Source organism: Mesoplodon mirus (assembly GCF_964341445.2).
Source record: "Mesoplodon mirus genome assembly, chromosome: 8".
NCBI classification, from domain to species: Eukaryota; Metazoa; Chordata; class Mammalia; order Artiodactyla; family Ziphiidae; genus Mesoplodon; species Mesoplodon mirus.
The window spans coordinates 3,346,263-3,369,529 of record NC_138984.1 but is presented as its reverse complement, the minus strand read 5'-3'; the positions used below and the strand labels follow the sequence as shown (position 1 = coordinate 3,369,529).

Genomic DNA, 23,267 nt, shown 5'->3' with positions numbered 1-23,267 from the left:
CCTTTCCATCCATCCCTTATCAGTCACTGACGTGCTCTAAGACGGTTAAGCTTGCGTGACAAGAAAGATATACTTGTTTCCTTTTGTTTTGCTTTTCTCCCTCACACCTCACAATTTTAGTTTCTTGAAATAAGGCCTGGAATTGTGGCTTTTCCTTTAGGAGAGGAGAGAGAATGCTAACTACTCAGCTGATGGTCACGGCTTTCATCTGCTCTGGGAAGAGAATTTCAATGAATGGGCTTCTTGTGATAGAATTTTTTTCAACAATGGTGAAAAACAAAAATGAGTAAACCCCAGTCATCCATCCAAACTTTTTTTTTTTTTGCAGCACGCGGGCCTCTCACTGTTGTGGCCTCTCCCGTTGCGGAGCACAGGCTCCGGATGTGCAGGCTCAGCGGCCATGGCTCACGGGCCCAGCCGCTCCGCGATATGTGGGATCTTCCCGGACTGGGGCACGAACCCGTGTCCCCTGCATCAGCAGGCGGACTCTCAACCACTGCGCCACCAGGGAAGCCCCATCAAATGACTTTTTGTTCCAGTTTTTTTAAAAACAGAAACTGTATCCTCTAGAGGAGCATCAGGAATCAGTCTTGGTTTAATGTTTTCATGTCCAAAATCTAAAGTCACCTGTAATGAAAATAGTTTGAATGATTCTGGCACGTCAGGGCAGCCTCTTAATGCATCGTTCACAGTCAGCACAGTGCTTGAGGATGGAAATACTGAGGGGTCGGTGCAAAAAATTTAAGAAACTATTTTTCACCGATTTTAAGGCACAAGCCAGGAAACCGTTTAGTTGACAGCCATGGGATCTCTGTGGACATTTCCATTTTAGCTGGTATCGAGTGTTGCTCAGAAAATGTCACTTTTCGTAATTAACTCTTAATTAACTCATAATTAACTCTTGTACAGCAAGAGTTAACTTAAATAACTCATAATTAACTCTTGTACAGCAAAGCAGTTTTCTAACACAGAGCAAGTTGTGTTCGCGTTTCTGCAGAGAGTACTTTCGGCTGGTCGGCACTGGTGAAAGGGAGATGTTCTCCAGAATTCAGAAGCAAAATTGGGTCTCCCGATTGGTGTTAAGGTTTCCCAGTGAGAGCAGACAGATTGGATTCCCTCTCTGATGTTCCTAAAAAGCAGATTTCAGTCTTCAGTGAAGACTGGCTGAAGTCGCACAGAGGTTCTTGAACTCTCGGTTGCCCACAGGGAACCTGTCACCCCAACAGAATCTTCCCCCAGAGCAGAGCTGGACTGGGTGTAGTGGCCACAGTCTCTGGCCAAGGGGCCCCTGTATGGCCTGACGAAGACCAGAGAGGTGGGAGCACAGAAAAGCACCCCCGTGTGCCAGGGAGAAGTCGCCGTCATCGCGATATGTGATGTCACCAGCTGTTAGGAGGTGTGAAGAAATACTCAAGGGACAGGCGTGATGGGGGAGGGAGAGACAGGTGGAGGTGTCATCAGAAGGTCTTGTTAGGATGCGGATTCTGAGTAGGAGGGCTGGGCGGGGCCTGGGAGTCTGAGTGTCTCACAGGCTCTGGGAGATGCTGCTGGTCCGCAGAGCACACTCTGTGTAGCAAGCGAGGCGGTAAAGCTCTCCTTCTCTTGGTTTTTGACATTTGGGTTTTCCTTCCTCTGTCCTCTTGGCATTGATTGGGGTCTTCAGTGTCCTCGAAAAGGGCATAACGTCATCTGAAGTCTGACTCCTGGGGTATGGGGATTGTACGCACGGGTTCATTTATTCCGACTGCACACATTTCCAGACACCCAGTTGCCTGTTTTCTAACACCATGTAACCCAGGTTCCAGCTGCTGGGAAATCAGCACTTTCTGTGTTGCCTCTTCTTTGTGAATTGGCCGGCATCTGCACGTGGGCTTCCTGGGCTGAACGCTCTGGTCCTGTGTTATTCCAGGTGTGACCCTGACGAGAAGCAGGGATGGGGAAAAAACTGGATCTTTCCACGCTCACGGATGAAGAGGCCAAGCACGTCTGGGAAGTGGTTCAGCGGGACTTTGACCTTCGAAGGAAAGAAGAGGAGAGACTAGAGTGAGTGTGTGTGGCTGGGCCCCCGCAGTGCAGCCCCGGCGGCCTCCGGGGGGGCTGTCACCTTGCGGCCCTCCGAGTGGACAGACAGCAGGAGCTCGGGTACAGGACACTGGCCGGAAGCCGGGCGCTGGGAAACATTCTGCTTTCTGGCCTTAAGAAACTTTAATTAAGTTTCTTCCTAATTAAAACAAGGAGATCTGACTTTCCTCCTGAGAGCCAGATATTCCCTGAATAGTTTTAGTTCAACTTGATCCAGCCCCAGGGTGACATTCTCTCCTAAGTGGGGTGATGCTTAGGGCACGGCGTTGCACGAATAAAAGAGCTAAAGGTGATGAATAGGGAAAGCCTTGATGCTGGCCTGAAACACCCAGAAGCTGGGAGCAAGGGCGTTTAGGACAAAGGCTGACTCCTGCCTCTTCCCAGCAGTGTTGGGGGCACCTCGTCCTCAGCATGGAGGCCCCAGCGCCATTTTGCATGTCTCTCCCTGTGGGCTGGGCTAAAACCCACCCGGCGTTACTCACTCCCCATCTGCCTTTGCATATTCCTCCACCAGACCTCCAAGGCTTAGCTGTCCCCTGGGGTCCCTGTTGTCTTGGTGACTTTTGTAGGTTGGTAGGCCTATTGCAAAGGAGACATTGTATAAAGACTCAAGGGGGGCAGGTAGCCAAGGAAATGCCTGAAAGGCCCCTGGTGGTGGAGCACTGAGAGGAGGTCAGAGCCGTGATGGGGGACAGGCCGTCGGGGGCTGAGGACCCGGTCAGGACTTGGGCCTTTCCCCGCGTGGCTGCGGGCCTTCGGGCAGGGGAGTAACAAGACCCGGCTTCTGCTCTGCAGGCCGTGGGCTACGGAGAAGCGGTCAGATGAGCTTTGAAGGGGGCACCTGCAAGTTTGCCCACGGGTTGGATGTGGGGTGTGGAGTATGGGAGGCGTCAAGGTCAGGGTCACTCCAGAGCCACGGCCTGAGTAACTGGGGCATGGAGGTGTCGTCACCTCACCTGGGGAAGGCAAGGGTGGAGCAGGTGTGGAGGAGACCAGGACCCAGGTCAGACCTGGGTTGCCTGTTAGACACGAAGTGGCCAGGGAAGCCCCCCACACACGGGGCTGGAACCCAGCAGAGAAAGGACTGAGGGCGCATCCACCTACAGACGCTGTGGCTGCTGTAATCACTCCAGACTCAGTGGCTTAAAGCACAGAAATCCCTGGCGACTGGAGTCCAGGAGTCGAGGTGTGGGCGAGGCTGCCTGCCTTCTGGAGGTTCCCTTGCCTCTGCCAGCGTCTCGAGGCCCCCACGTTCCTTGGTTCCCGCCCCTCCTGCCTCTTCGAGGCCGTCAGCCTGACGTCTTCCAGTCTCTGTCTTTCTGACCTCTGCTTCCGTCGTCGCATCTCTCTGACTCTCCTGCCCTCCTGTTTTGCTCAGAAGGATCTCACGATCATGCTGAGCCCACCCAGCTAATCCCATCACCATCTCACATCCCTTAACTTAATCACACCTGCAGAGTCCCTCTTGGCCTGAGACACAGTCCCAGGTTCTAAGAACCAGGACATACCACGTTTCTGGGGTAGAGGGATCATTACTTAGCTGCCCCAGTATTTAAAGCCATGGGCCTGGAGGAGACCACCCTGGAGGGAGGACACAGACAGAAAGACGGACCCCAGCGGAGGCAGAAGGAGCCGCGGCGGGAGTCTCTGGGTCCTGACACAGAGCAGAGGCCACACGAACCGACAGACTGTTAAGTGCAACACGTTCGGTGGAGCCCGGCGCCTCTCTCAGTGCCGGGGAGGCGTCTGGATCAGCACCGCGAGGCTGCCTGTTGCCTCTCCGTGGAGCCCTCCACCCTCCGCTCTGCCTTGGGCTGCAGGTCACTGCCCCACCGGGTTTTCATTATGAGGGCGCTTTCTCCCCGCTGGTGTCTAGGGCCCTGACTCAGCCCCCCGCAACCCCAGGACTGGGGCCCAGAGCTGCCCTTGGCCAGCGTCCACGTGCTGATCGGGCCCGCCCTGCCCCTCGTCCCCTCCCTCTGCTTCAGCCGTGGCCTGGAGGCTGCACCCGGGGCCCAGGGCCACACGCTCTCAGCGACAGAGCCCACCTGGCCTTTGCTCTGGGGATCACAGCCTCTCCAGGCAGCCCGGCTGTTGTCACTTTTATTTTTTAATTTTATTTATTTATTTTTTTAAATTGAAGTGTAGTTGATGTACTTTTATTTTCAATGACAGCTTAGACCCTCCCATTCGATACGTATCTAGAATCGCAGATCAATCGGGGGGGGGATCCCAGCCCTCCAGGGAGACCCTTGAGTGGGTCAGCCCCTCCCTCCAACCAGGCAGAGCCCAGGTGGTTTTGCAGAAATTCCTATCTTTCTTGTCTACGGGGGATGCCCTCCTGACACCCTTCCTCTTTATTTTCCATGTTCCTCTAGTCATTTCACACTGTAAAAGGGAGACACGCCCAGGCAACCTCCAATTACTGCTGGGAAAGGAAGTCTCCTAAGGATCCAGGTTGTGTTTCCTCCACTTCTAGGGGGGCCTACGGGTCAGGTCAGGTCCCCGGCCAGTCGGTTACGGTCAGCGTGATGTCCTTGTTCGGAAGTGCCTGAGGCCTTCTGCTCAAGCGGCCTTCAGATCGGCCGCTCTGCTGTGTCTTCTTGACCTTCCGTGTGCGATTAGATGGTGAGCTTATTAAATACAATAGCGCAGGACATGGTCCCTGGAAATGGTCTAGTACGGAGAGGTGGTGGTTCAGAGAATCCACATCAGAGTCAAGGCAAGGATGCAGGAGCCCCAGTAGCCTTCCCGTGATTGGTGCTTCCTGTGCAGACACAGACCCCTGTTGACACACTTGGGAAGAGTCGTGTAAACAGCGGGGGCTGAGTGAAGGGTATTTTGTGGGGTTTATTTTTTGATGTTTTTGTCTCTTGCTCACTGTGGTATTGGTTAACTGTGTAACAAGAGGTGAAGCCGCCTCTGCCTGTGACAAGCCTTATCCCCAGGGTCCCCGTGACCCCTGGGAGCAGGGCCCAGGCGTGTGGTTCTGAGGCCAGGACACACGGGGTGTGGGTTCGAGTTCTGCTCGGGTGGGTGCTGAGACTTAGGAAGGACGTGGCGGAAACAAGCTCCGAATAAGACATTTGGGTTCTGGACACTGAGATTGGTTCTGCCGGGCAAGTTGGCTAAAATACCAGCAGTCTACGGTGAAACTGAAGACAGTTTAAACATAATAAACCTCCTCTTCCCAATCTCCGCTCAGTGTTAATCTGTGCCTTTCACCAGTTCCAACATTAATCGTCCATTTCCTACAACCACAATATCCCATTCTCTGGCACACGTCTGGGCTTCTCCACGACTCCTTGGAGTCCTCATAGTTTCTCCCAGTTCCTGATTCTCCAATCTGTGAATCAACAATGGGCTGAATGGAGAAACGGGCCCTCAGGTGACAACTAAGTGGGTGACCTTAACAAACTGAGCTGCTCAGGGCTTGTTCAGATGAGTTTTTTGTTTGTGTTTTTAATTTTTATTGAGATATAGTTGATTTACAAGGTTGTGTTAGTTTCAGCTGTATAGCAATCAGATGAGTTTTTGATGTCTTTGACACACTCTGAAAGATGCCAAATGGATGGCCCAGCTCAAAACACCTACCGAGGTTTTTGACAGAACAAAGTTAATAGGGGGGAAACCGTGAAACCAAGAAACAAACACATGCATTACTTGGAAAGAACTTTCCTGTCCTGAATACACGTCAAGTGGACATAGTGTGTGGGCTCAAGGTCAATTCACCAGCAGCACATTTACCGGAGAGGCGATTTGCTAAAATAGCCAATTCACCAAATATACCAATTAGGAAACAATCAAACCAAAAAAGGAATACATTTCCTTTAGTGTTTACAAAGTTAACAGAAATGTATTTTGATGGACTGCTGCTCAGTTTTTCTCCCCATGTGGGAGCATCACCCTGTAAAGGATGCTGAGATGGGGCCTGGGTGAGGGCTCCGGCACCTTCTCCTGTGGGGTAGGACCAGCACCTCTTTGGCTTCTGCTGTCAAAGTGTGTGACCAGTGAGCTGGCCCAGGTCCCCAGCACTAATGCCCTCATGCCCAGTAGACCATCTCCATCACATGACAGCCTCTGACCCCTCGGCCGGGCCTGACCTCCTGCCCTGTGCAGAGGACTTCTCACAGCCCCAGCCCCATGGGGAAGATGGAGGCCATCCGGTGGTGAAGGGCAAAGGCTGGAGCATCTTGGTGCATCTTCCCCATGAGCCTCCGAACGGGACATTTCAAACAGAACACGCTTGTTCCAGGGACTGGGGCTGTGGGCAGACCGTGTGCACAGCTACCGTCTGAACTGACCAGGAGGATGTCCCTGGGGGTCTAGCTGCTGAGTGGCAGGTGCCTTGTGGAGCTTCCAAATGGCTTTTCTCACAGGCTATTTCGGGAATTCGAGGAGAAGGAAGCGGGGAGGCCATCTGGCCTTTGATTTAGCCCCAGGCAGATATAAGTCTCTCCCTGAAGTCGGCATGTGTGACCAGGGACTCAGGAGTGGGGTGTTTACTGTACATGGTGTGATGTTATTCCTGGCCTCCCATCAACACAATGCTATACTCTGGAGAATCCAAAACCCAAAGATGCACAAAAATTCTTAGGCAATTCCTCAAGCCTTCACTCTCCTCCAGACCCCGGTCACTGTCGCAGTGAGCTCACCCAGTTCCTCACAGAAAGCTCAAGGCTACCAAGTGTAACCTCCCCCCATCCTGCCCCATCCTTACCTGTGTTCATGCCCACCCTGTGTTCCCTCTCCTGGCCCTTACTTGTGCTCTGGCCCTTTCCTGTCTGCTCCCGGCTCCTGGAGCATGGAGCTGCCTCAGTTACTCCCTCTCTGCCCACTAGCTCCTACTTGGAATGTCAGTAGGATCAATCGCCATATTGGAACAACAAAAAAAAGCAAGAACAAACAAACATAAAAACACAGAAAGCCTTTCGTTTGTCCCTGACACCCTGCTAACCTCTGGCACATCTTGCTCCCTTTATTTGAAAAGACAGCCTACACTCCAGGGCTGCACATCCTTATGTCTGCCTCATGTTCCGCTGGTCTGTTCTGGCAGCTACCCCTTTCACAGATATAGATAATCAGTAAAACAACATGAAAGTCCTAAAATGCCACCAAGTATGTATAACAATATCTAGTACAGTGGTAACATTTCATATCAGTAAGAAAGGGAAGAATTAGTTAAAGCTAAGTGTTGGACTAGTTGACCATGAGTGCAGGGCTGGGGGAGGGAGTTTGACCTCAGTTACATTTATAACTGATATATTAAAAATGTAAAACATGAAACTGAAAATTATTGGAAGAAAATATAAGTAAATATGTACATAATCTTGGAATGGAAAAGCCTACATATGACAACACAGGTAGACATCACAATACAAAATACTGATAAGTATTGACTAAATATGTACATCTGAATTTAAAAGGAAAATGTTTAATTTTTTAAAAATTAGAAGAAACAGTTTTAACAGAAATGGCAGTGATTCATATCTTTGATTTCTAAAGAGTGTCTTAAAATCAGAAAGATAAAGAAGTTTTCCAAATTAGAAAAACACAAAAATCCCAAAGTTTACATAGGAAAGGGATAAATGAGAATGCATGGGTGACTCATGTCGCTGGGTGAGGACCCAAGTTTACCTAAATAGAACACCCTGTTTTCAAGGGCACAGCCCACAAGTCAAATATTAGGGCTGCAGACCTTCCCCAGAAAGGCAAACAGGTGGTGATGTGGATTTGCAATCTTTGCAAACAGACCTGAATGCCTGAGATTACCCACGAAAGAGCTCCTGGTGTGACACATGGCTTGCAAACCATGACTTGCCTTAAAAATAAATAATAATAAGGAATTTGAGGTCACCCTTTGCTGGGCCACCTGGCACCACAGACAGGCAACTCCAGGGTTGAAAGCACAGGGGCTGAAACAGGAAGTCAGCTGCCAGCGCAGCCTGGAGATTAACTTTGGTCTGAGCTCACTTCTGAGATTCCTGTGAGCCTCCCTCTCAGCGGGCTGTTGTTCACACATCACCACGTATTTCCTCTTTATCCCTTTTATTATCGTTTGCTCATTCTCTTCAGAAGACCTCAAAGAACTTTAGCAAGTGTCTATTTCCCTCATTATAATTCCTGATACTTAGCTCATATAATCAGGACCTTAGATCATGTAATTGCTCTTCAGTTCTTACTACATTATGTTTGTCCTCTTTCAGCAATTCTCTCTGACACTTTAGTTTGGTTGATGTACTTTTAATACTTTTGTCTCAATTCTGTGACTCATTGGTCCTTTCACCCTCATTCTTAAGGGTCATACTTGAGATTCAATTTTCAGTCCTCTGGAGCACATCTTCATGTTGTTTTCTCAGGAATGGCATGGCGGGGGGTGGGTTTTATATTTGGGAATCTCTCAGCTGGGAGTGAGATCTCTGCTCACACATTTTCCCCTCAGAACCATGGCAGAATAATGAGCCCCCAAAGATGCCCATGTCCTAATCCCCCGAATCTGTGAGTATACTGGGCTACCTAGCAAAGGAGAATTAAGACTGCAGGTGCAATTAAGGGTGCCAATCAGAGCCTCAGCATGGGGAGACAATCCTGGGTAATCCAGGTGGCCAGTGTGGCCACAAGGGGCCTGATAGACGGAAGGATGCCAATCAGGGCCTGGACACAGTGAGACAATCCTGGGTTATCCAGGTGGGCCACAAGGGGCCTGACAGATGGAGGGGGGGGTGACACAGGACAACGTAAGAGTGATTCATGGTGAGAAGGACTCAACCCACCATTGCTGGCTCTGAGATGGAGGAAGGGGCCGTGAGCCAGTGAATACAGTTGTCCCCTAGAAGCTGGGAAAGCAAGGGCACAGACCTTCCCCCTGAGCCTCCAGGAAGAATCCCAGTCCCACCAACACCTTGATTTTGGGTGCCACCTAGGACTTCCATAGCTTGAGAGGAGAAGTCAATATGTGGCTTCAAAGCTTCAAAAGTCAGACTGACTCTCTTGTTAGGGGCTAATGCAGCTGGTGACTTTAAGTTGAAGCCAGGGCTCATTTACCATTTTGAAAACCCCAGGGCCCTGAAGAACTATACTAAATCTACTCTTCCTGTGCTCTATAAATGGAACAACAAAGCCTGGATGACAGCACATCTGTTTGCAATCCGGTTTACTGAATATTTTAAGCTCACTGATGAGACCTACTGCTCAGAAAAAGATTCCTTTCAAAATAATACTGCTCATTGACAATGTACCTGGTCACCCAAGAGCTCTGATGGAGATGGACAATGAGATTAATATTGTTTTCATGCCTGCTAAGACACATCCATTCTGCAGCCCATGGATTGAGGAGTAATTTAGACTTCTAAGTCTTATTCTTTAAGAAATGCCTTTCATGAGGCCATAACTGCCAGAGACAGTGATTTCCTCTGATGAATCTGGGAAAAGTAAATTGAAAACATCTTGGAAAGGATTTGTCATTCTAGATGCCATGAAGAACATCCATGATTCATGGGAAGAGGTCCAAGTATCAGCATTCACAGGAGTTTGTAAGAAGTTGATTCCAACTCTCAAGGATGACTTTGAGGGGTTCAAGGCTCCAGTGGAGGAAGTAACTGCAGATGTGGTGGACACAGTGAGAAAACTAGAATTAGAAGTGGGGCTCCAGATGTGACTGAATTGCTGCAATCTCATGATACAACTTGAACAGATGAGGAGCTGCTTCTCATGGATGAGCAAAGAAAGTGGTTTCTTGAGATGGATCAACTCCTGGTGAAGATGGTGTGAAGACTGTTGAAGTGATAACAAAGGATTTAGAATATTCCATAAACTGAGTCGATAATGCAGCAACAGGATTTGAGAGAATTGACTCCAATTTTGAAAGAAGTTCTACTGTGGGTAAATTGCTATCAAATAGCGTTGCGTGCTACAGACAAATTGTTCATGAAACGAAGAGTCCATGCAGCGAACTTCATTGTTGTCTTATTTTAGGAAATCGCTGCCACCGCCCTGGCCTTCAACACCCACCACCCTGATCAGTCAGCAGCCACCGACACAGAAGCAGGACCCTCCACCCGCAAAACGAATATGATGACTCAGAAGAAGGTTAGCAATTTTTAACAAGAAAATATTTTAATTAAGGTATGTGCATTATTTTTTCAAACATAATGCTATTGCACACCTCATAGACTTCAGTGTAGTGTAAGCATAACTTTTATTTGCCCTGGGGAACCAAGAACTTCCTGTGACTCCCTTTATTGCAATATTCATTTTGTTGCGGTGGTCTGGAACTGAACCCACAATATCTCCAAGGTGTGCCTTATTACCCGTCAGGTGTTTGCCCTTCTCTGCCTTAGCCATCATCTTCTCTCTGCATTTCTGTCTCCTGAGCCCTTTTCTTTGCATTCTAGGAGAGTAAATGTGTGGCTTCCAAATCAGCAGTTCTCAAACATTTTGGTCTGAGGGACCCTTTATATTCTTAAATTACTGAGAACCCCAAGGAGCTTTTGTTTAGCTGGGTTATAGATGTCAATATTTATCCCATCAAAAATTAAAACTGGGCGTTTTAAAAACAGTCATTCACTTATTTAAAACAACAATAAACCCCTTACAACAAAATAACATTTTTATGAAAAATAACTTTTTTTCCAAAATAAAAACATGAGTGAGGAAAATGGCATTGTTCTGTATTTTTTGAAAATCCCTTTAATGTCTGGCATAATCGGAGATAGCTGAATTATGATATTTCTTCTGCGTTCAATATGTTGTAATATGTTGTTTTGTCTGAGGTGTTGGAAAAAAATCTAGCCTCACACAGATATGTAGTAGGAAAAAGCAGGAGTGTTTTAGTAGCTTTTTCACGTAATTATGGACATTGTTTTGATAATACATGAAAACCCTATGACTGGTAGTTTCTTCAAGGAAGTTACAATGTGGAATCTGAAACCATGTCAATGAACTTTACCCTTCCTGTTACACTGAAATCCATTGGCCCATCTTGCACTTGAAGTCAGTCTTCCATCCACGCGTGATTTTGTGACACCTATGCAGACTTGCCAAACGTCAACACGTTTCATTATACAGAACCCAAAAAATCACATCACTGCTGATCTTGTCAGAAACCTCTCCGTGATGAAAACTGTCAGGCTCAAGTCAGCAGAGACATAAAAGTTTTCCAAAAGTCGTTGAGCTTGAAAGCTTGAGTTTTGTCAGTGGCAACAAATACTGTCACTTGACACACTTTTAATCAAAGACGCACTTCATCAAGACATGCTTTCCTTTCGTTTCTTTTCTGGCAGAGAGCAGATTGACTGCTGATACACTCTGTACCTCTGGCGTGATCTGTGCTGAGGCCCCAGAACTTTCATCCACCGTAGCTTTTGCGCCACCGGTGCGGGGGTCAAAGAGCAAAAAAGACAAATAGCACCTTAGTCTTATTATGAGAAGAGTTTTGACCTTGTGGACCCTGGCAGAGGGTCTCAGGTACCCCTGTAGGTCCCTGGACCACACCTTCAGAACCACTGTTCTGCATCCCTGGACTTGACGTTCTGCCATTTCCCTCCCCATTGCCCACCTCAGTTCCTTTCCATCTTCACTTTAGCCCAGTCTTCTCCACCTCCGTGAACATAGCCTGTGGTCTTTCCAGCCCAACCTGGCTTCTTCTTACCTCCTGCTCCTCTCTCTTATGCCCACTCAGCACACCAAGCAGACTAGTTTCAAGTCTTCCTCTGTTTACTACTACTGTGTAGTAAATCACATTCAGGGCACCTTTTATTCCTGAAGGTGACCTTAACTTGTAGCTGCATGTTGGGCTTACCCCTGCCTGTACTGCAGGGACATCTGGTCGACCCTGTGATTGCGATAAGCAGGGTATATGGATGGCTCTGGCCCCCCGCGATCCTCCAGGTCCGTTGATGTGCCCTCTGGTTGGCAGGCATCTGGTGTTACTCTGCTGGACCGATGCGGGGTCCCCTCTTCCCTCCCTCCTGTTTTCCAGCTGTGAAGAAGAGAAGTTATGTTTTAAAGAATCTGACGCAGAGTCACAGATGTAGAAAACAAACTTATGGTAACCGGGGGGAGGTAGGGGGGATAACTTGGGAGACTGTGATTGACATATACACACTACTACATGTAAAATAGATAACTAATAAGGACCTACTGTATAGCACAGAGAACCCTACTCAATACTCTATAATGACCTATATGGTAAAAGAATCTAAGAAAGAATGGATATATGTATAACAGATTCACTGTGCTGTACAGCAGAAACTAACACAGCATTGTACATCAACAATACTCCAATAAAATTTGTTTAATTTTTAAAAATTAAAATTAAATTTTTAAAAATAATATATATTACAAATAAATATATCCACAAAAAAGGAATCTGAAGCAGAGTATCATTATCTGTTCCCCCAAATTCAACACCTGAAAGTTTCCAGCCACCACCCCCGGACTCTCGCGGGCTCTTACTTAAGAGGACTTCACATCCTGGGATGCAGTGTACCTCTACACGTCCTCATCCTTCTTTCCGGGGGTCCGGCTCTACCTGGATGGAGAGTGGGGGACCCATGCTAGGAGAGAAGCTGGACAAGGCCCTGCCCAGCCAAGGGGTGGCCTTTAGGTTTTCTGGCTGAAGCCGATACATCAAGAGTGGACGTGGAGGACACTAGGCCCTTTCCACCTGGCCCCAGGTACTCTGCTGTTTAAGGAAGACACTTCCTCTGCCTTGTCAGTGCAGCTTTATCTAGCCTGTAGTCAGTGGATGACAGTATTCTTCCTAGGTTCCTGCCCCCACTGGGCTTTTTCCTTGGCTGTGTGGGTTCAGCTTCTCAACTCTTACTGCAGGGTGCCGACCTGACCTCCACTTACCTGGTGTCATCCGCAGCTCAGGACCGTTAACTCAGGCCAGGGTGGCGGAGCAGGTGTGGCTGGCCTGGGCCTCACAGAGGAGAGTGTCGGCCCGGCCCACCGGCTGAATGAGACGTCCTGCTCCAGCCTCTGTGACTCCTCCTGCAGCTGCTCTGACCGGCCCAGAAACCTCTTGGATTTTTGTCTCTTCTCTAACCTCCTGCTAAACAATTAAACTGGGCCACAGATGGGCTCTAGATAACTGTGTGGCCCAACCAAGCTGCACCCCCAGGACCTCACCGGGCCCCATCCCTGCTGGTTTCCCAGAGCCGCCAACCCCGTCTGGTCCGACGGAGCTTGGACACTGGGTGCTAGTGGCCACGGATCCACACTCATCCAGCTATACAGTCTCCAAGCTCTGGGCTCTGCATCAGAAAAGCTCCGGGTTCAGGGTCAGAGCTGGGGAACCAACCTGGGGTCCAGGGCCTCTGTGCATCCTCTTCCCACTACACTGAGTTACGTGAGGTGGTGCGGGCAGCTGTGGGCCTGCCCTCCCCTGTGATTCTGAACCTGCGTGGTTCGCAGCCCTTTGGCAATGAAAGAAAGTCATGGTGCTACCTGACTTTGGGTCACTGTTTTCTGCATCTGAGAGTCTGTGTGTGTGTGTGTGTTTGTGTGTGTGTGTGTGCACGCGCGCCCTTGAATTTAAAGCCTGTTGCAAAAACAAGGCATCCAATATTTTCTTGTTTCCTATTAAGGGGTTTGAAAGGCAAGATTAAGGAGGAAAACTCCAAGTGGGAGCTGCTTTCGGACACAGCCCAGCTGAGCAACACCCACTGCGCCCGCTGCCTGCAGCCCTACCGGCTCCTCGAGACCCCCAAGGTGCAATGCCTGGACTGCGGCCTCTTCACCTGCAAAGGCTGCGGCCACACCGCGGAGGAGCAGAGCTGGCTCTGCGACCCCTGCCACCTGGCCAGGTGAGCCGGGACCTGGAGATCAAGTGGCCCTGCTGGCGGGGGGCCCAGCCTGCCCCTCCCGGGCCTGAGCTCTGTGTCTCTGCAGGCTGGTGAAGAGGGGCTCCCTGGACTGGTACTACGGGCATGTGAGAGCGCGCTTCCAGCACTCCGGGGGTGCCCAGGTGGTGCGGTCCCTCTGCGGGCGGCTGCAGGGAGCAGGTAAGGTGTGAGCCTCCTCCCCGGGCATCCAGTACGGGGCCTAGACTCCGTCTCTTTAGCGAACGTTCCCCGTGAGCCTGATGATCATCAAGACTTAAAGAGATGGGTTGTTGGACTTCCCTGGTGGCGCAGTGGTTGGGAGTCTGCCTGCTGATGCAGGGGATGCGGGTTCGTGCCCTGGTCCGGGAGGATCCCACATGCCGCGGAGCGGCTGGCAAAAAAGAGACGGGTTGTAGCTCAGTCGTTTGTTTTAATATTTTGAATCCAAGTATTTATTCCATGAAGAACTTGAGGTCCAGACGCTGTTCTTGCACTAAACGTGTGCTCACCTGTGTTGTCCACCTTGAAGCCATTTGGGTAGAGGGATATATCGGGGGAAGGATGTGAGATTGCCTGAGCTTAGAAGTGCCTCCTGAACTTGAATGGAGAGAACTGAGCGGTGTTTTCGGGAAGCTCTTGCCTTGTCCCTGTCACCTGAGTCCCAGGCTCTGCCAACACCTGGCCAGGCCTTCGGGCTGTGACGGCCTGTCAGGCTGGTATCTGGGGGCTCGGTGTCTTGACCGTCTCCATCTGGGGCACCGAGGAGAATGCCCTGGGGTCTGGAGCTCCTGCACGTCCCGAGCGGAGGCGGTGCTTCTGGGATTGGGGGTGTCCCCACCGTGCCCCAGCCTGGGCGTCTCCCCCAGGCCTTCTGGAGAGGCACCTTACTTGTGTCTTGTGCCCCTTAAAGCCCCACGTTGATAGGCAGATGCAGGAGGTAGGCATAGCCACCCTCAGGGCATTTGCACACGCACTGGGCCTGGCACAGGTCTTTCTGAGCGATCTTAGCGCACTGTTGAATTTAGGACACACCACCGAGAGGCATCCTCACCTGTGATGGCTTTTGTCACCTGGAGCAACAGACCACAGGGGTCGGGGGCGTCCTTGGGCCGGGGGTGCAGGGGGCATATGATAAATCATCGAAACCAGGACATTTTTAAGAGTAAGAGTGGCTCTCCTGATAACCGTGCTGAGACAGCTGGCGTCCCTAGGAGTGTCCTGGTGACACAGTGGGGCGAGGGGCACCATCACCCTGTTCTTCGGGAGTTTTCCCCACCTCCTCGCCAGGATGCTGCTTCATGGCCGATATTTCTGTCTCGGTTGGAGCCTATCAGTAAATCCCACAGCCGCATGCACCCACGGCCGGGAGCCAGCTGAGGGATCTCCCTGCAGCAGGAGTATGGTTTCACCGTCACCGCAGGGCTCAGGTGTGGGAACCACAGGTAACACGCGAAAAGCCACACCGCGAAGCGTCTGAGAGTCTCAACGCCGGGGGCCCCGTTCACAGTGGGAAACCACAGTCCACGTCACAACCCTGAGGACCTGGTCCTGGCCCCGGGAGGTTCTGATTTCTAGGGACTGGGGTGGGCTCAGGAATCTGCATTAGGTAAAAGGTCACGGGGATTCTGGCGCCCAGCCAGGGTCCAGAGCTGGGAGCCAGTGCCACCCAGAAGCAGCCAGTTTCAGAACTGTCACCACCGAGGGCCAGGAGGCGGCACTGGGGGGCAACAAAAAATCTGATTCCAGCCGCTGCTCCGGACCCAGTGAGGCGGGTCTCGGGTGGAGTGATGGTCCAGGGGCTGCATTCTCCCTGCTGGCACCTGAGAATGCAGCACACCAAGAAAGGGCACACGGAAAGAGCACAAAATCGGGAAAGTTGTACCTTTAATAAAAAGAAGGAGTCAGACGTAAAAAAGAAGAAGAAGTGATTCAAGTTAATGTTTCGAAAGCTGGTCCAGGCAGGGCCTAACGCACGGGTGTGGCTGGTGAGGGCCGCCGGGGTCTTTGCTGAGAGCTTTTCTTCGGTTATAGGTTTATCTGACCGAGTGCAGAGCTCACCTGACGTCAACAGTAAGTCCTTTGTGCTCACAAGGATGCCGGGGTGCCCCTGGCCCCTGGGGAAGGTGGGTGATCCATGGGGCTTCCAGACTAAAACCCCAGAATGCACTTCATCACTCTTCTGTAGTGACCTGAGGGAACAGAACACCAGCCAGGCCAGCGTGACCGGGGGAAAAGAGGGAGGAGTGAGGCTGTGCTGGGGGTCGGGGGACAGGCCTGGGGGCTCAGGTGAGGAAGGCGTCCTGGGGGGCAGAGAAGGGAGGCGGGGAGGCCCGGGGCTGAGAAGCAAGTGGAATGAGACTGAAAGTGAGGAGGTTAGTTTGGGAAAAGGTGATGTAGCTCCAGGCCTGCTTCACCCACACACTGCGGTGTCTTCAGACTGCTTAGGAAGCGGTCAGTGAAGGTGACCATTGGTGAAGCTGATGCAGAGTATTCGTTTTCTGCTGTGATTCAGACCGGCTCTAACTGATGCTCAGATAGGTCTTTGGGAGGCCAGTAGAGGGCCTTGCCTGGTTGCTTCACAGCAGATGGAGGGGTGGGTGGGTGGATGGACGGATGGTCTTCTCCTGGTGGAGTCATGCAGGCGTCCATTGCAGGTGGGCCTGAGCCAGGCCCCGGAGGGAGAAGTGGAGACAGCGAGCATACGGATGAGGACAGAGAACAGGACACAGTAGCCCAGGCCCAGCCCGTTGGAAGCAAAGTAAGTCTTCCCCCAGCCCCCCCCTCCCAGATGCTGGAGGCTCGGGTTCTGATTTCCTGAAACTCTCAGGCTCTCCAGCACTCCATGGGGCAGGAGCCCCAAGACCCGCCTGCCTTCACCATGCCCCGCAGCCTCTGAGATCACTGAGCACCGAGCAGCAGTGTGCTCTCAGCACAGGTCTCGCCATAGGAAACCCCAGAGCAAGCTGCAGGGGAGCAGGGCCTGCAGAGAGGCCTGCCTGGACCTCCAGCCCTGCCTGGACATCCGGCCAGCGTCCTCAGGGCACGTGGTCGTGAGGGCACTGGTGTCGCCCGGAAACAGCCTTTGCACCTTGCAGGGAAGCAAACCCCCTCCGGCTTGCCTCTGTGAACTTCCTTGCTTTTGTTTATAGCCAGCCACGAGCCTTGTTTTTTATCGGTGTCTGCTTCTGCTTTCACTTATTTTTTAACTTATTTTTGGTGATAAAGACAAGCAAAGTAATCCCCGGGGTTTCTGGGCAGCTTGACAGCAGCAGGGAGGGGAGGGGCGGGACGGGCGGTGACGTTGGCTGGAGACCCTTGGAGAGCGACAGGGTCTCTGAGAACCACGCCGGCTGGTGTGAGCGGCTGGTCCCTGGGGACCGTAGGCATCTTTTTATGAGAAAATTTTATATGTCCCATTGACTAAGCTCAGCGAATACTCTCCAGTGTTGAATATTCCCTACACAATACGTTTAAAGGATGGAAACCATTATGGGGGGAGGATTTGGAATAAACTCCGCATCATCTAAAGATGATGGAGCCCTCTGGAGCTCCCCTCCCCTCTCTGCTTCCCTGCGCTGGGCACCCCTCATTCGCTAAAGTGTGAGGGGTGAGAAGCACCCATCAGCCCAGAGAAGCCTGCCTGCCCCCCAGGGCAGCACTGCTGGGCTGTGTCCTCAGCACCTCTGAGCAGCCGTGTGCCCATCAGGGGCTGAGCGGATGATTCCTTCTGCTCCTCTAAGAGGCGCTGGGGATGCAGAGCCTGTGATGGGCTGGGGCGGGGGGCTCTGGGCGGCCCCCTGGTGCCGCTGCAGAAGGTGGCTGTGCCCTTGGAGATGCCCTCCCCGCTGCCCGAGGTGAGGGCGTGTGGCCCTCACAGTCAGGCTGACCCTCCCTCGCCTCCTCTTTCCCGCATCCCTTCCTGCTCAGAAAAAGTGTGTCCTCCCCGTTCACGGCTTGGACTTCGAGGCAGACTCTGATGACTCCACTTCGTCCTGCGGGCACCCCTCAAGCCTGTCCTTGGTCTCAGTGGCCGCGGACAACCCGCAGGTCAGTGGGCTCTCTTTTCTGCCCCCAGCCATCCCAGGATAACCTGGGCGACAGGTTTTCAGACCCCAGGTGGGGGGACAGCATTCTGGGAAACAGTCTGATGGCCACGGGGGCATGACAGGCAGGGGGACAGCTGGGGTGGGGGGCATAGAAACGTCACACCCTCGGGTCCCTGGAGAGACGGGGTCGGCTGCTCGGAGACGTGGGGTGCGGGGCAAATGAGTCAGGGCCCTGGGGCATTCGGGTGGGTGCCTGTCCCCGAATGAAGGCAGAACCCCCGAGACTCAAGAGCGAGGTCAGAGGAGCAGCATTGCCCTGGGGTCAGACAGGGCCCGACGGGTGCCTGCACCCACTGCGTCTGATGAGGGGGGTCCCCTGCTTCACTGCCCAAACTAGGATAGTCTTGTGGGTGGAATAGGCTGCTGTTAATAATTACACCAGGACACACGGCATCCACGGGGGCCGCCCAGGAGGACCGGCCATGTAGTCACTGCTCCTTAGCTGTGTGCCCTTGGTCTGGGGAACCTGCGTGAGGCTCCATCCCCTCGCCTCACCTGGACAAGGGGTGATCCTCTCAGCCTCACAGGATCCCTTTCCAAAGGGACTAGAGGCTGAGCCCGGCACACGCAGCACAGGCAGCTGGGGCACGAGCCCCAGAGCGAGGACCCCCTCAGCTGGAGCCCTGACATCTCAGTGCCCGGGCTCAAATGGCACCAGCCCAGAGCTGGGGCCAGGCTCAGTCTTCCAGCACTGATCTGCAGATGCCTGCGGGCGGGGGCACAACAGGGCAGGGAGCTGGGAGCCAGCACCCAAAAGGTCTTTGGGCCACGGGTCCTGCTCCAGCGGCAAGTCCAGAGCCCTTTGAAATGAAAGGGAATTGAGTCTCAAGGGGCAGAGAGGATGGGTGTCCAGTGTTCAGTTGGTCAGATGATGCCTGGAAACCCTCAAGACTTGGACTGGAAAGACCCACATTCCAAGGAGCTGCCCTTTCCTAGTAAAACCTGCCAACAGGCCCCGTGTGCTCAGGCCCTCACAGATGAGCCCTTCACAGAGGAGACCACCTCCCAGGAGCCCATGGCTGATGCCAGGGCCTCTGGGTGCCACCCCGGTCTGGAAGGGCAGATGGCCAGCCTCTCGCCTGCCAGACCAGACGCCCTCGCTGAGCTCTGCCTGCCGGGAGAGTCTTGCACGACGGCCCCGGGGACCACTGTGACACCTGGTAGGTGCCCTTGACCACTGTCTTCCACGTGGGCTCTGCATGGAGGAGAGGGTCTCTGGCACCCTGCGCCACCACCCCGATCTGTGCCAGCCCCCTGACTGATGTACAGTGCGTAGCCCCTTCCTTCACTGTGATTGTCCGGCATGTGCAGTCCTGGCACACGCCATCAACCCCTGCTCCCCTGGGCTGGGTGCTTCCCTGGTAACACTCAGAAGTACCAGCATTGACACCTGCTCTGGCCACACAGCTCATTGCCACCTTGGGTGGGGGGACATCGAGCAGGAGTGGGGTAGGGACGTGCAGGTGTCCCTGAGATGATAGGATGACTGGTCACCCGGACCAGCCACCTTAACCACAGGACAGGGCAGCTCCAAACCTGGGGCGCCACCTCCCTCCCAGCTATGACTCGGGAGGTCCGTAAGTGCTGAGACCCTAGTTTAAATCCTCAGTTTAATTTTGTCGTCAGACAGTCGGCTTCATAATGAAATCCCGAATCACTGTCTGTTCCTGTGCCCTGGGGGAGTGTGCACTGGGGTCCGGGGGTTCAGGCACCCTAATGATGAAGGAGCACATGAGACCACAGAAGCAGCACAGGCTGCTTCCCACCGACCTGCTCCCACGTGGCTGCAGCGTGGGACCAGCTGCCCGGGAAAAGTGGTTAAGATGCCGTCCGCCAGGAAGTGGTCCCGCTTTCTATTTTCCCTTTTCATTATATTACAGGGACTGTAATCTCATGATTCACACGCCCGTTAGGATCCTGGAGGCGTCTGGGGGCAGTGGGAGGGGAGTTTTACTTCCCCATAAACAATGAATAAGTGAATCTACATCGACCAAGTCATAGGATGAAGACTCAGACACACGCATTTCCTCCCAGGATCCCTAATCAACCCCAGCACGTGGATGGGGTGGCAGCGGGGAGAGGGAGAAGCTGCGACAGACAGTATCGAGCTGGGAAATGTGCCTGGGAGACAGGCAGCTCTGAGTTTCAAGCCCAGCTCTTTCGACCAACTCACCACCCGATTTCATTGATTCTAAGACACATTTGTCACCTCGTCTCAAATTGGGAGCATCTTACAGCGAGTGTGGTAGAAAAGAGTGTGTTGGAGATAGATTGGCAGTGTTGTCTCTTAATAGAGCATCAGAGAAGCCACAAGGTCTGCGATTTAAAGGAGTGTGGTGTGTACTTGATCAAACCTCTGAACCGCCGTGCCTCGGTTTCCTTGTTGTAAAATAGGGTTAGGGCCTAACTCAGCGCACTGTTGTGGGCTCTAAATGGGATGGTTGTATCTGTTAGCCCTTGAGACATCATGACCTATCACCAACTTACCAGCTTAAAACAACACACATTTATGAGCTCACGGGGGCCAGGCATCCAACACGGCATCTCCAGGTCATTAGCACACGTCTCCCAGGCTGAAACCACAGTGTCCACGGGGCCAGAGTCTCACCTGGAGCTCAGGGCCTTGCCCCCAGGTTGTTCAGGGTGCTGGCAGAGCCATGTGGCCGGCTGCACATCAAGCACAGAAACAGCTTGTGCAACTGATTCCTGGGACACTGGCTCCTGTGGGTCGCCCCACAGGAGGGTCAAGCCCTCCCCGTCCCGGCACGGCTGGATATGGTGCCCTCCAGGCCAACCTGGAGCTCTGGGGGTACTTTCTGGTGAGAACATGGGGCTCTTCCACCAACAGAGCCCAGGAATAAGCATCTCAGGCCACACCATAGGTGACCCGTGCCCATGAGAGTCTGCGAATCACTAGTCTGGCAGGAAAAGCAGTCCCCAGTGACCAACGTGGAAAGACTTCCCAAAGTCACCTCCACTCATGGAAACTTCCCGGGACGCATGTCTGCCACACCCGAGGCGCATGGAACTCCATGTGATGTAATTATATTCCATTTGCTTTGCCCACCTGGCTTTCATACCTTGGAGCCCCCCGGTGAGTGCTGGCCGGGGCAGGGGCTTCTCCTGAAATTCCTCGTGTGGGACCGTGGACTCTGTTCCATTCTTATTTTGGTTTAGGGATCTCAGCCCCATAATATCAAGGGAATAGAATCATGTCTCCGTTTTCTTCGATTTCTTCTTTCTTTTCATTGGAGAAAATGCCCATTGGCTTTCAGCTTTTCACTCCAAATAATCCAGACCCCCTCTTCCTCCAAAGGAACAAATGTCCTCGGGAATGAGCAGCTCCCATCCCACTATCTGGCTGACGTGGACACCTCAGATGAAGAAAGCATCTGGGCTCAGAGGGTGGCCTCTCACCATCCCAGACGGAGAGGCCAGACCTTGTCTGAGAACCAGGTAAGGTGGCCGGAAAGAACCATTCTAGTTGCTTCTTTGGGTGGAGGCTTTTTACCTTAACATCAGTTCATTTCTGAGAAATTAAAAGTACTTCAAAACTATAAAACTGCACGAGCCTGCCCCACAGAGATGTGCAATGTCAGAAGCCCTGGGACGAGGGGTGTGGTCCAGCGCTGCAGCCACAGGCTACAGACTGCTCTCCAGGGCCTTGGGGATGACACATGGGGCTGCCAGCGGGCCGGGCCTGTGCTGGGCCCTCTGCTTCCGTCTGCACCCGCTTCCCCCTCTGATCTGCCCGCAGCTCACCCTTCCCGGGCTTGGACGGTGGGGGGCCTCTCCTCAGTCTAAGCTGACCTAGAACAGGTTAGGGGCCCTTCCAGCCTCAGTCCCTTCACAGCTGTGCTCTGGAAATGAATGATCTGCGAAGGGGAGCACCTGACTTGTAGAAGGTGCCTTTCTTTTTTTTTTTTTTTTTTTTTTTTTTGCGGTACGCGGGCCTCTCACTGTCGTGGCCTCTCCCGTTGCGGAGCACAGGCTCCGGACGCGCAGGCTCAGCGGCCATGGCTCACGGGCCCAGCCGCTCTGCGGCATGTGGGACCTTCCTGGAACGGGGCACGAACCCGTGTCCCCTGCATCGGCAGGCGGACTCTCAACCACTGCGCCACCAGGGAAGCCCAAGAAGGTACCTTTCTTTGCATGGCTTGCTGGGGAATCAGTGTCAGGTGTTTTGTTATTTGTTTTGGGGGGGGGGGTTTGTTCTAAAATTGATCTAAAATGTCAACAGGGCAGAAGCATGGAGTTTTTAAACTCTGCGTCTCCCTCTGCAGAGTCAGTGCCCACAGGCCCAGCTGGCTCTCTTTCCTATAATGTCACCTGGAAGCATCGCCCGACCCCGGGGCTAGACGTTCCTCCTGCTCCGACCTCCATCTCTGAGAGAAGCCACTGACCCTTTGCCCTGAGCACAGCAGGGCATGAAAAGCCCTAAGGAGGCCTGCAGTGAAGACCCCTCTCTCTGCCATTCAACCCAGGGGCTCACTCTTCTTTTATGGAACAGCAGGGGAGATGCTGATGCAAGGAAGTGTCCTTTGATTCAGACCAGGGAGTGACTGGCTTGGCCCCTGGGAAGGCTGGGGGATGATGGTGGAGGGCCAGTGCGGCCAGGACGGAGACCTCCCCAGGGCAGAGACCTCCTCAGGGCAGAGACCTCCCCAGGGTAGAGACCTCCCCAGGGCAGAGACCTCCCCAGGGCGGAGACCTCCTCAGGGTAGAGACCTCCCCAGGGCGGAGACCTCCTCAGGTTAGAGACCTCCCCAGGGCAGAGACCTCCCCAGGGCAGAGACCTCCTCAGGGTAGAGACCTCCCCAGGGCAGAGACCTCCCCAGGGTAGAGACCTCCCCAGGGCAGAGACCTCCCCAGGGCAGAGACCTCCCTGGGTGGCAGAACCACATCTGGCAGAGAAGTTCCCAGTGTCCAGGCCAGAAGACGATGGGATAAAGACTAGAATTGAATTGTCTATTTTCAGCAAGGTTTTAATTTAGCAGCTTTAGTCCTACTGACACCAGTCATCCTTTATGCCTCCTTGAAAATTATTCTCTGTTTCACGCTTATATCTTGTCTCTGGAATTCTTCTTCATTTCTTTCTCTTGACTTTATTTACTTCGACTGACTTCACCTGCGTCTTTATGAAAAGGGAATCAGGCAGTGTAAAGAGCGGCCTCCAGAGGGCAGTAGCGTCCCTGTGCATCGGGGAAGACCCAGGGACGTGCCGTGGGGATTCGGGAGTTCTCGAGAATAG

The 23,267-nt window shown here is 52.6% G+C and overlaps 1 protein-coding gene across 5 annotated transcripts in view; it reads left to right on the top strand.

The window, feature by feature from the left end:
• The window catches only part of MLPH (melanophilin), a 46,754-nt gene that overhangs the window by 5,796 nt on the left and 17,691 nt on the right, over positions 1-23,267 (top strand). For 4 of the 5 annotated variants that reach the window (XM_082631077.1, XM_082631075.1, XM_082631079.1 and 1 more), the window contains exons 2-9: positions 1,910-2,043; positions 13,674-13,892; positions 13,978-14,090; positions 15,942-15,980; positions 16,565-16,668; positions 17,838-17,957; positions 18,969-19,176; positions 21,333-21,472. In XM_082631077.1, coding sequence (XP_082487203.1) covers positions 1,934-2,043; positions 13,674-13,892; positions 13,978-14,090; positions 15,942-15,980; positions 16,565-16,668; positions 17,838-17,957; positions 18,969-19,176; positions 21,333-21,472 — 1,053 coding nt within the window. In that variant the 5' untranslated portion in view covers positions 1,910-1,933. The remainder of the gene's footprint in view (positions 1-1,909; positions 2,044-13,673; positions 13,893-13,977; positions 14,091-15,941; positions 15,981-16,564; positions 16,669-17,837; positions 17,958-18,968; positions 19,177-21,332; positions 21,473-23,267) is intronic. The other variant, XM_082631076.1, reaches the window with a different exon arrangement.